The 12,670-nt window shown below is 43.1% G+C and overlaps 1 protein-coding gene across 2 annotated transcripts in view; it reads left to right on the top strand.

The window, feature by feature from the left end:
- scaper (S-phase cyclin A-associated protein in the ER) overlaps positions 1-12,670 on the top strand; it is a 97,260-nt gene that overhangs the window by 76,417 nt on the left and 8,173 nt on the right. For both annotated transcript variants that reach the window (XM_018763772.2, XM_018763773.2), the window contains exons 26-28: positions 1,360-1,515; positions 8,684-8,918; positions 11,148-11,297. In XM_018763772.2, the coding sequence (XP_018619288.2) occupies positions 1,360-1,515; positions 8,684-8,918; positions 11,148-11,297 (541 nt within the window). The remainder of the gene's footprint in view (positions 1-1,359; positions 1,516-8,683; positions 8,919-11,147; positions 11,298-12,670) is intronic.

The raw sequence follows: 12,670 nt of genomic DNA on the forward strand, positions 1-12,670 counted from the left end.
CATGATTAGTTGTCCGGTGGGCGGACAAAGAAGGTTCCTCAGGCCTGTCACTCACAGATAAATTAGCTCTCTTACAACTATAAGTCACAACAATCAGCTTCATCAGAAAGGTTGAGGTATCAAGGGTCTTCAGCTGTTTGCTGCAGGCAAGGACTTTGCAATATTTTTTTTTTTTTTTTTTTTTTTTTTTCTCCTTCATTTTCCTCCTCTTCAAAAACAAAAATTGTGGGTTGATGTCTGTTATTTAAGTAACAAGCGAGTTGACCTGAAGACAGTTTCACATTCTTACCTTATTTTGTCGAAGTGTGTTTTACTGTCAACTAAGAAGCAGACACGTAGACACGTTGCAACTAGGGCTGTCACTATTGATTATTTTGGTAATTGAGTATTCGGATAATGATTTTGGCGAGTACTCGAGTAATTGTTTTTTATTCACAATAAAAATAGAATCAAGTGAACAATAACATATCGTGCTTTGCATTTCAAAATTGAAAATAAAGCCATGGTTAATTTTTGTAAGGGTTATAATTCCTTGATTTGTGTGATTAGTAACCATCAAACATACTAACCCAAGCTGGAGTTTATGAGTTATGAAATCGCAATGAGAAAAGTAATGTGAACATTTGAAACATGGATATATTCACGCCTTAACTTCACATTTCGTCAGTTTATCATCATATACGTTCCATTAAATTGTGCTCTCTGACAGGTGTTTAAGTGGTGAAACTCTTTATAATGCAAACGTATCATACATATATCATGTTCGGTCTTGTGTTTAAAACGGCGTGCAAATTAAGAGTATTCAAAATGATTAAAGTAAAGCTAGTAGTGAACTTACCATGCTGGCGGAGCATCTGTTACACCTGGATGTCGCCTTTTCAGGTGCTGTAGCATTGCAGATGTGCTGTTATTGTATTTAACTTGGTTTTTGCACAGACTGCAGACAACCATGTTATTCTTTTCTTCTAACGTGAAGTGTTCCCACACCGTTGACATTTTTTGCCATTTTTCACACGGACCTTCGTCTGTGCACCGCCTCCTTTCTTCCATTTTGCCGAGTACTCGACACGGCAAATTGTACTCGAGGATTTTTTTTAACCGGGTACTCGAAATTAATTGCGTAATCGTGACAGCCCTGGTTGCAACTAGCAGAAATTTTAGAAAATGGAATGGTTAAGAAAATGCAATTATCAAAAATACTTAACTTGAATGTTCATAACACAAGGAGTCCATGTATTTCTTTTGAAGTTCTACTTAGCTTAAGTACAATACAATATGACTGACAACATGAAGGAATTGATGTTTTTCTTCTACATTCTACAAGCAGTTCTCATGGTTTCTTGCACTTGTGTCCTCCAGCTATGTAGTAAACATGGGATTGATTGACAAGCTATACAGCTGCTTCCTTTCGGTCCAAGGCTCTGGGGATGAGAACCTCAGGATGACCAACTTCCTACACCAGGCAACAGAGCTGCTACACGCCATGTGCAGACTGTGCTACGTGGTGACCGGCCGGTAAGTTGTGCACCTAGGGTGATCAGAGAGCCTTCAGCCCTACTGAAGTTCTCCCTGCCATTCTTCTTGGTCCTGCTAATTGAGCATCCATTATTGCACTAATGGGTTATAACCGTTTGTGTTCAAAGTGCAAGTGGCTCTTTGCTAACTACGGCCTTAGTAGGGTCTGGATGTCATTACCAGTGTTGTGGAGTTGGAGTTAGTCGTGGAGTCGGAATTGGAAGCAATTATTGGGTTACTGGACTCGGAGTTGGTAAAAATGTACCAAATCCCAACTAAATGTACCCTATATGCTGGCGTATAAGACAATCCGATGTATAAGTTGACCCCCTAAAATTAGAGGTGTAACATAGCAATTATTGGGTTACTGGAGTTGGAGTCGTAGTTGAAGGTTTTGTGTACCGACTCTACAGCCCTGGTTATTACACTTCTGCACATTGGAATTTCCCTCTGCTCCCATTATGCTGAAATAGTTTGTTTACTGTGACACTGATCTACAAGCCTCTGAATCAGAAAAAAAATTGTGACACCGTCTTCGGCCTTCAGCAGAAATGAACATTTGCAGCATTCCCCCCAGTATTCGTATCTCAGAAAATTAAGGTTGTTTTCATCATGGGGCGTGCTGTGGCACAGTGGGTTGGACCACAGTCCTGCTCTCCGGTGGGTCTGGGGTTTGAGTCCCGCTTGGGGTGCCTTGCGACGGACTGGCGTCCCGTCCTGGGTGTGTCCCCTCCCCCTCTGGCCTTACGCCCTGTGTTACCGGGTTGGCTCCAGTTCCCTGTGACCCCGTGTGGGACAAGCGGTTCTGAAAGTGTGTGTGTGTGTGTGTGTGTGTGTGTGTTTTCATCATCAAGTAAGATGTGCCAAAGAAAATTTTATGAAATGCACCTTGAACACAGAACTGTCCCTGGGTTTCCTGATAAATCTCAATTACACACACACACATACATATATATATATATACACACACACACGTGGAACATCACACATGACAGAAGCTCTTACCAGAAATGCCAAGTCCTTAGCAGGAGTATTCTCACTGCCCAGTGTAGTTGTTCTTACCTTTGAAAGATATTAATGTATACACTCCATGGCAGTACAAAGATCCTCGTCTGCCAAGTATTGCAACTGCTAGCTGACAGACTCACCGGAACAGCATCTCTTGACATTCAATGAATCATTCCCTAGTCCACAGCTCTCTTCAACAAAGGTCTCCCTAATCCTTGTCAGGTAACTGGCATCAAGCAAATTATAAATCGTACACTTTCCTGGGTATACCTGAGGATCTGCTTCCAGTGGGGTATGCCTGGTATAGCTCCAGCAGGGGCCAACCAATGGGCTTTCTTATCACATACTCAAGCAAGCAGTACTGACCCCTCTTTATTTGGAGCTGCACTCCAAGGCTCTCTCAAATTGTCAAATTCCCCACCCTCTCATGGAGACAGAGCCCAGTGTTCCCGGAGAGAAACCTCGTATTGGCCGCATACATCGGTGATCTCGTTGTTTGTCGTTACCCAAAGCTCATGACCATAGGTATGATCTGTACATAGATTGAGTGGCAGACTGAGAATTCTGTCAAAAGCCTCAGCTACTGGTTCATCACCACAGGTTTGTGGAATGCACAGAGAGTTGCTGATGTTGACACAGTCCATGTATCAATCACCCATTTACAGTGCATTTATTCATTTAGCTGATGCTTTTCTCCCAAGCAGTTTATAGTGTTAATGTTACAGTGATTTACCCACTTATAAACAGCTGGGTAATTTTACTGGAGCAATTTAGGGCAAGTACCTTGCTTAAGGGAGCTACAGCCAGAGGTGGGGATCGAAGGTGCTGCCTTTGGATACAAAGGCAATATCCCTAAGCAGTACTCTACCAGCTGTTGTTTCCCGTTACTCATGAACGATCCAAGGTACTTCACCTTCTTCGCAAAGGGCAGTTGTTTCTCCCTCACCTGGAGAAGCAACCCATTTTTTTCTTGGAGACAACCTTTGCATCAGAATTGGGAATGCTGAGCTCCATCCCATAGCAACCCCCTCAGTGCATGGAAAATACCACAGTCAAATGAGGCCAAAAAGATTGCCACCCCAGTCCCTTCTCAACTGAACATCCTCTGAGCATCAGCTTAATGTCCTGTACATGAAAATTGTTAACAGGAATGGTAATAAAATATAACGTTACCAGAATCAGACTCCCATATCAAACAACCCATATTCCGTAGTACTTCTAGTCTTATAGATTGAAATATCATATTCCCATGCCCCCTCAAACAACTGTATCAAGAAAAATCTGTCCACCGTTCCACAACTAGAATGTAAGTCACATTGTGCCTGCTTAAACTCAAATCCTGGGCAGAGTGTCTGGTCCAGTACTTTGATATAAGCTTTACCATAGAAGTTGAGATGTAAAATTCTCCTTCAACTGAAAAATCTTCTGGTCCCCTTTCTTAAAGGTAGCGGGGTACATTCCTTGTCTTCATTGTCCCATTGAACAGGCAGGTGAGCCCCTCTACTCCCATGCTGTCCAGTGTTTCTAACATCTCCAGAAAAGTCTTATCTACCCCTGCAGGCTTACCACAGCAGAACCCTTAAACTACCATAGTAACTACAGGAGCAATGGTGGTTTTCAGTCTGCTGGAGGTGCAAAAAACTGCTTCCTGGAAGGACAGCATGTCTACTAAGTTGAGGTGTTCCTTCCAGCACCCAACAGTCTCCCCAGGAGTTGTCAGAAATTCTCCACCCTTAGTACAGCCTGGGGAGGATCATGCCTTCCCTTCCTAAAGCACTAAACAGTTTGACAGAACAACTTTGAGTTCACCCGACTTCTCTCCAGACTTCTATCTCCCTGCTTTTGTCTCAAAAATACCTTTTTTGGCGGACGGCATGGTGGCACAGTGAGTAGCTGTGAGCAAGAGGACATTGGTTTCATCCCTGCTCTGTCTGTGTGAAGTTTGCATGTTCTCCCGATGTCTGTGTGGGTTTCCTCTGGGTGCCCCGGTTTCCTCCCACAGTCCAAAGACATACTGTTCAGGTTCACCCATAGTGTGTGAGTGACAGAGAGAGTGTGTTCCACTGATGTATGGATGAGTGACCCAGTGTAAGTAGTGTATCTAGCAGTGCAAGTCACCTTGGTGAATAAGGTGTGTGGGCCAATAACACTACATAGAGTTCTTTGAAAGTAGCTTTGGAGAAAAGCATCTGCTAAATACATAAATGTTGGTGTAGTCCTTTTAACCTGCTAGTACATCTCAGGTATATCAAGAGATCCCCTCAAAAGCATTCCCTAAAAAATCTCCTTTTATTTAGCTACAAATCCAAGAGTTGCCATCATTGAAAACACTAGCTAGCCCAAGGTACTCTCATACCTCGTACACTTGCAATATAAACCTCCTTGTATTTAAATGTGGTGCGCTTTATGTATAGTCCAAAGCTATAAAGGAGGACAGAAAATTCATTCCTTGAGTTCACATGCAACAAACTGTACTTCCCATTTACACCCTTTCAGACTTTTTTGTCATTCCCAAAGTGAGTGTTGAAGTCTTCTAGCATGACTACAGAGTTAATAGTCAGCATCCTCTTGTACATTTCTGACATTTGCTGGGAAGGCTGAATACTTATAACTGTTGTCAGTGGCATAATCAGCTGTCAAGGTTTCTGTGACTTGCAGCTGTATTGAGGTAACCCTCTCATCCATTGGGAAGAACCCCAACTGAACAGCCCTTAACTGAGGACTTGTAAGTATCTCCACAAGCACATGGGGACTTTCACAAGAAGGAACTCCATGTAAGACAGAGACTATCCTGATGGAGAATTTTGGTTCCAGAGTGTGCAATGCATAGAGCTAAAACCAGTTACATGTGCTTTTATCTTCCACATATTCCCTATCAGATAGATGACGTTACATATTCCTCGAGCCAGTTTACATTGTAAGGATCCAGTCCACTTATTTCCACGCTGCTCACACCTACCACTTGCTTGGCATTGCACGTAACCCTCTCCTTACTTGCAGGGGGTGAGCCCACAAGCTCTGTATTGTCATTCTGGGCTGAGTATGACCAGGTTATAATGGCTGCACAACCATCAGGTGCTCACTTAGCTAATTCCACTTTCATGCTTGACTCCATGAGTTGGTCCAGGTAACCCTGATTTGGGCAGGGTGTACTCGACATTTACTTGTGTGTTCACTGAGGTCTTTAAGGATCATTCTTTGTCTAGTCTCACCCATCAGAGCTGCTTCCCTAGGAAGATCTTGCCCGGAGCACAAGGCTCCAGATGACACAAGTCACACAAGCCCCACCACCATGTCAGTATGATGGTGTTTTGGTGGAGGTGGGTGTATGTTTTGTAGGAAGATAATGCTGTTGTAAGTCCTTTAACTTGGAAAAATTTCCACATCAACATAAAATTTCACTTCATTATGTCACTCTGACTTGCATGCTGGTTTTTCGTCAGTGAAATTCTGGCTAACTCTCATAGCCCATTATACCTTGGATATTAACAATCTGTCTTTTGAAGGAACCTGCCTAATACTTGATGAATGCAGTTGGTTTCCGACTTATGAACTTTATTGAGACCGAGAGTTGATACGTTACTCAAAAAGTTAATACTGTATGTTGAACGTGACACAGAGTGGGCCTGGGGCTCAATTAATTTTATATGCAGCTTCTTCTGTAATGTATGCCAGCTAAAACAGCAGTATTGGACTAAGTAATGGTACTTCAAGAACTTGATATAAATCTCTCCGCCTGTTGCAGTGCACTTTTGTTTACTGAGTTATATTTTGCTTTGGATGAAACTGCCTGGTAAATGGTACTTCTCAAGAAATGTTATATTAGCAAAAGGTTTGTTACTCAATTTAGGGTTCAGATGTATACTGAAATGCATATAATATATGTATATGTCAGGTGTATTTACTGTGAGTAAATGCTGCTTTGTTCAAGATTGACAAGAATGTCTTGTCATCAGGCCATACCAAATATGCTCTGTATGGTCATGAATTCAAATTTGCCTTTTAATGAAAATTTAAAGGCAAAACTTTGATTTTTAGTAGCATTATGGGCATGGTCTGCCTACAGACAGATGGATTATGTTGAACACAACAACACAACAGGTATGTTTGAAAACATCCTTAGCTCTTGAAACACATTAGCAAGTATTCTCAAAGAAGGGGGAAGATGAAAAGAAGATGCACAAAGAGTTGACTTCTGACCTGTGGTCTCTTATGAAGGGCCAGTTGGAAGCGCTGGCAGGGACCATATGGTGGAAGACACACTGATTAGCTGCAGAACCAGGGAGACAGAGATGCAAAGGACAGCTGGCTTTGACACTGGCTTCTGTTGGCAGGATTGCAGACACGCCATCTCAGCATTGCGTGAAGTGTGACCAGAGATTCTGGGACACAGTCAAGGCTTACTGTTGTTCAGTTCCTGGCATGGACAGAGTAGTGCTGAACTTGGCAAGCAGCAGTGAAACGGATACCTATAAGTGGCGTTTGTGATAGGAAATTGGAATTAGTGGTGGGAGGAGGCTTGATGTTCTAATGAATTTTGAGGTATCGGGGAAAGTTTTTAAACTTCAGCTTTGTATTTACTGTGGTGTGAGAGTTGAGTGCCAGTGTTGAATGTTTGTACCTGAGCCATTATTAACATTTCTACAACTTATCTTTAAGCCCAAGTTGACTCATGTACGTATTAATTATAGGGGTAATTATGCTTATTCAAGCCTCACATTTTTTGATACCTTTCATCTTTTAAGGCATTTTATCCACTGAGTAGCTGTAATGTTGCTATGTGCAACCAATATCGAAGACTTGTGTTCAGAACTAGGAGTAATAAGGGGAAAGCATCTCGATGTGAAACAGCACTGTCATCATTTGGATTTTAGTAAGTAAGGGATTATTTTAATCCTTCTTGAATAATAAGCACTCATTTTTATTAGGCAGCATGGTGGTTCCACAAGTAACTCTAGCTCAGCTTTGGACTGTGGAATCGGACGTGGGCTTGAATCTGGCTGTCTCTGTGGAGTTTGTGTGCTCTCTTCATATTCAAAGAGTTTCCTCTCATAGTCCAAAGAGTTTTACGGAAGAATGTAATGGTAAACCACTTATAAACCCTCACTTACTGTATAAACTATTCAAGCAGTTGGCATAAGCCAGCCTTACCTTATTTTTATTAAGCAGCTCCTTTGTTCAGTAGTGTTGGGTCATGTCTCTGCAGCTACTGCATCAGTGCATTTCATTCCGTAGCTTAACATGGCATACACTGTTATACGGTATAAACGGCTGCTTTAACTCTCAGTAGGAATCTTGATTGAATCTCCTGTATTACACGGTGCCCTGCCAGCAACCTGTTTGCATAGCAATGGAGCCAATGCCATTAGCTGTCAGGACAAGTTGCATTCCAGCTGAGGTGATTCCTGTCAGCTTCTGTTTTAGCCTTTGGTGTTGGTGGGGGGGGGGGCAGTAGGGGTGTGTGGCAGGAGTACAGGGAGGGGGATCTAGAGCTGAATAAGCACACTGTTTCAAAATCTCACAGGAAATGCACCTTGCGCAAGTTTCCTCAGTTTTGGCATTCACATCCCTACTTAGAATACAGGTTTGTCATGTACAGGGGAGTAACAGTTTTTAACCCAAGAGGTTAGGTCCACTCTTTCCTTACAGTTAGAAAAAATAATTAGCTAAACCTGATAGACCTGTTGTGCAAACCAGTAGTACCAAACTGTTGACATCTAGGAAGAGAGTACTGGTCAGCATCAGCCTGGACTTTCCACAAATTAGTACAGGGCTCAGAATTCCAACAAGCCAGGCTCTGCTGTTTGTGGTTTGCATTGCAGCTAACACACCTTCAACATTTGTGGGCTTGCAGTTGGCTGTGAACAAATCTGCATTCACCAGGTGCAAGACCAGCCATTGTTGGTTGTATTTCATGTAATATAATGACAGTTTCTTTTAAAGTTCTCCCATTTGCTTTGTGTTTATTTGAAAGGAGGTTTATGTACTCCTGAGACCTTTTATGCCCTCTTAGTACAGATTGCAAAAAATGTCATGACTAACAGCATGGTTCTAAGCAGTAGTTTGTATCTTACTCTATCAGTTGTTGGTTGTGAATGTTTTAATTGAAGTTCTCCTGGAATCAGTGCCTTGGCACTCATGCCTGTCCTTTGCCCCCCAGCTCACCTGGAGTTTTTGACAAGCGGCAGGACCCCACGGGGCTCACATCTGTGCTCCGGACCACTGACCTGGTGGGCGTCCTTCACATGCTGTATTGTGTGCTGCTTCATGGCTCACCCCCCGAACCTGCCCCCACCGGACCCCCAGAGGTGTACACTACGGGTGTTATCCTTGTGGCTCTGCAGAGCGTCCGCTTCCTCAACAGCTTTGCCCTGCTGGATCTGCCTGCCTTCCAGGTGCTACTTGCCTTGAGCATCATTCTGTACATGCCGTGGTTCAACAAGACTGCCTTCTTATCGGCTAAATTTCTGCCATAACTAGAAATGTTTGTTCAGTTCAGTGTTCCAATACATGTTTGTTTGTTATGTCTTTTATTTATTTATTTGTTCATTGATTTAAAATTTCTATGTTTTGTGAAAATGCGTTAAAGTTTTCTTAAACAGTAACGTCTGATTTTAGAAAGAACTGTATATTGTGCGGGGGGGGGGCACGGTGGCACAGCAGGCTTGACTGGGTCCTGCTCTCTGGCAGGTCTGAGGTTTGAGTCCTGCTTGGGATGCCTTGTGACGGACTGGCGTCCCGTGCTTGGTGTGTCCCCTTCCCCTCCAGCCTTACGCCTTGTGTTGTCAGGATAGGCTCTGGCTCGCCGCGACCCCTCTTGGGACAAGTGGCTTCAGCAAGTGTGTGTGTGTGTGTGTGTGTGTGTGTGTGTGTGTTACACTTTAATAATACAGATTTGATGTGGTGATGTAAAGTGGCTGTGATGAAGTGTCCTTCCTTGTATTATCAGTTTTGGAATGTAGGTTGGAATGATTGCAGGCTTGCAGGCCTGGTGCATCTATGCAGCACAAAGGCTTCAGTCTGCAGGTATGGCTGTTCCTCAAGAAGGCCATGTTTGGCGACATTTCATGCTGGAGCAAAGTTGAGTTAAACTAAGTGGTTGGGGACAGATTCCTGATAGATATATACAATTGGCACTGGAGCCATAGCTGTCTACGAGGGATTCTGATGGAAAGGAAGAAAGTCTCACTGAATTGACTTTAAACTAGCAACTACTTGAAAGGAAATGGACAAGGGGGTGGTCTTGTGTCATAATGTGTCGCTGTAATTTCACTGGACCTGCCAATGACTAGTTTGAGCTCTCCCTATTCAAAGCAGATGGTAGTCAAAGAACCTCAATATACCTCTTTTATGAACATTTTAAATTATGTAATTTATGTTTGGAGTTATAACCAAGTGGTTTACATTATCTGGCAGAGCAAGTTAATAGGCGCTCGTAGATGATGTTCAGCTTCCTTCATTTATCATGAAAAATCACCCAATTCCTTTGGCTCAGGTCATCCAGTCACTGGAACAAGGGAAACATTAAAGCAGCTTTAGGTTTAGAATGCACTGGTAATGAAGAGCTTCTTTTTCCAGGTATGCTCAACTTGTGTGTTCCCCACTGCAGTTATAATGGGCTGGCTTCATTACAGGTGGGCTTAAATGCACACAAAATGTGTGTTATCAGATGGGATTGGGTCCTTTACTGCAATCTTAAAACACGGTTTGTCATTCCTCTGTCTGCTGTAATTGCTGAAAAAACTGCAGTGAAAACATAGTCTAATTCTGTACTATGATTGAAGAAGACCAAACCAGCAAGGTAAGTGTCTCTTGAAGGTAGCCAGGTACACTATTTGTCATTATTGGCTGTAGATGGTGTTTTGATAATGTACTTTCAAAAAAGGCCATGTCTTAATGAGGTTGGTATGTTGGGCTGAAATTGGAATGTAAACAATGGCAGGCTTTGGCCTGGCAAAAGGTTCAGGTATTGTTGTTTATGTCGCTGTTTAGATGCTCTTCTCTCCCCTAATTTAATTTCCTTCCCTCCCTGACCTTTGGCTGCTCTGTCACTCTTGACATGTTTAATAAATACTGTCTGCAAGCGCTCTGATAGCATCTCTTGGGGGATCGAGGTCCCTCCAAAAGGCCAAGTCCCTGAGCTGGACCCTGGTGCTGGCTCTTGTGGGTCTCACAAGCACAGAGCTTTCCCATAATGTTCTCATTTAAGGCACAGTAATGCCACACCACTCTTGTTCTTCCATGACTTCTGCTTTTTTACAATTTTGTGTGCCACCAGATATTCGAGGCATGTTAATTGTTTGCATTGGAAAACACATCTGGACTAACCGGATTTTACGTAAATGATTCTGCATAAAATTCTTCTCCTGTAATGGTACCTTGTTCATGTTTTCTCCATAATTCAAGTATCATCCATCCTTGTTTCAAGAAAACATGCAAACGTATTAAGGTATATGCATGGCTTCCACAGCTGCTGTTCGGAACAGTTCTATACTAATATACTAATGCAGCTGTTCACAATGAAAGCTATGAGTAGTTGTCATGATGTCTTTATTCAGTTGTACCAGTAGTTTGGATGTTGTTGGTTTTTAGGCAGGGGCCTGATGTGGCTTTGTTGTGTCTAGTCTGTCCTAGGTGCTGAGGGCCTGTCCCTGGCCTTCCGCCACATCATCAGCTCCCTGCTGTGGTACTGCTCCCAGAACCAAAATGAGGAACTGCTGCATGAGGTCATCATCTGTGTGGGCTACTTCACCGTCAACCACCCAGACAATCAGGTACCTCATCAGTTCAGTAGTTTCAAACCTGAGTCTTAATTCATGCACTCGCTCACTTTTATTAAATACTTGTCCAAGTCAGGGCTGCAGCAGCTTGGAGCCTATCCCGGAGCCACAGGGCCCTAGACTACCTAGGGTACACCCTGAATGGGACACCAGTCCGTTGCAGGCTAGCCACACATTCACATACAGTTACACACTATAAGCAATTTAGATACCTCTGTTCACCTGAAACACATTGGCTTGGACTGTGGGAGGAAACACGTGCAGATATGGGGACAACATGCAAACTTCATACAGACTGGGTTCGATCCATACCTATGCAACAGGTGCTCTGAGACCGCAGTCCTACCTGCTGCGCTGCCGTGCCGCCCTTCTTAATTTCGTACTAATAAAATAAAAGGCCAGAAATTACAGTACAAATTGCTACTAAACATTTTGTATTTTGACATTTTTTCAGAAAATTATTTTGTGCTTGTGTCTAATAACTGGTTTATATCAGGTTACATCAACTGACATGGTTCCAGCAGTACATGTGTTTGAATGTACAAAGAGACAAAAACATTGGCAGTGTGTGTCTCTTTTCCTCCCTTTTATTTTTTTCAAATGGCAAACCATAGAAGGAACAAAAGGTGCCTGTTAAATATTTAGGAAGTCCTGGCACCTGGACTGGGTTTTTCGGCGCCCTGCTGGCTCTTTAGCGCAGTGACGTGCTGTTTCCAGCTGGGTGGGCAGCCCATGTTTCGCTTGTCGGGCTCGTGTTAGGAGGCAGCGGAGCCTGAATGCGTGTAGCATAGGTTAGGGGGAGGTGGGGGCTTCCCCGCCCACCCAGCCGTTTTGCGCACTCTGCCGCCCTGGCACAAGAGTCCTTCGCCAAGGACCCTGTGCCATGATGCCCACGTTGGGCCTCTCAAGGGAAACTTTGCAATAAGAGTGATGTCCTTGTGTGATATGGCTATTCCACAATTTACGGGAAGATTACAGATTCTAATAAAATTTTTGCAGTCTTAATTAAAGAATCTGCTCTTATTTTATGACAGTTCAGTCCCCCATCCTTCTTACTGCTCCAGTCCAATTTAATTATTCTGATGTACATAATTAGCATGTGCTAGCCATTGTTCATTTAATTTGCATATTATATTGGGTAATTGAATGAGGGCTTGTAATTAAATTGGGGTGGGATGACAAATGATTCAGCTTTGTTCGTACACAGAAAAGTTAGTGGAATGACCAAGCTGGGAATAGTTGCTTTGAATATTCATTTACTCCCAGCACACTGCTCATTTAACAAATGTGTTGCTGCAAAGTCATTTAGAGTTTGTGGCAGTAGCCACAGTAAAAGGGCTGCAAGGCTCCTTCACCTTTGGTTGCTT

This window comes from Scleropages formosus, chromosome 11, assembly GCF_900964775.1.
Source record: "Scleropages formosus chromosome 11, fSclFor1.1, whole genome shotgun sequence".
NCBI lineage: Eukaryota > Metazoa > Chordata > Actinopteri > Osteoglossiformes > Osteoglossidae > Scleropages > Scleropages formosus.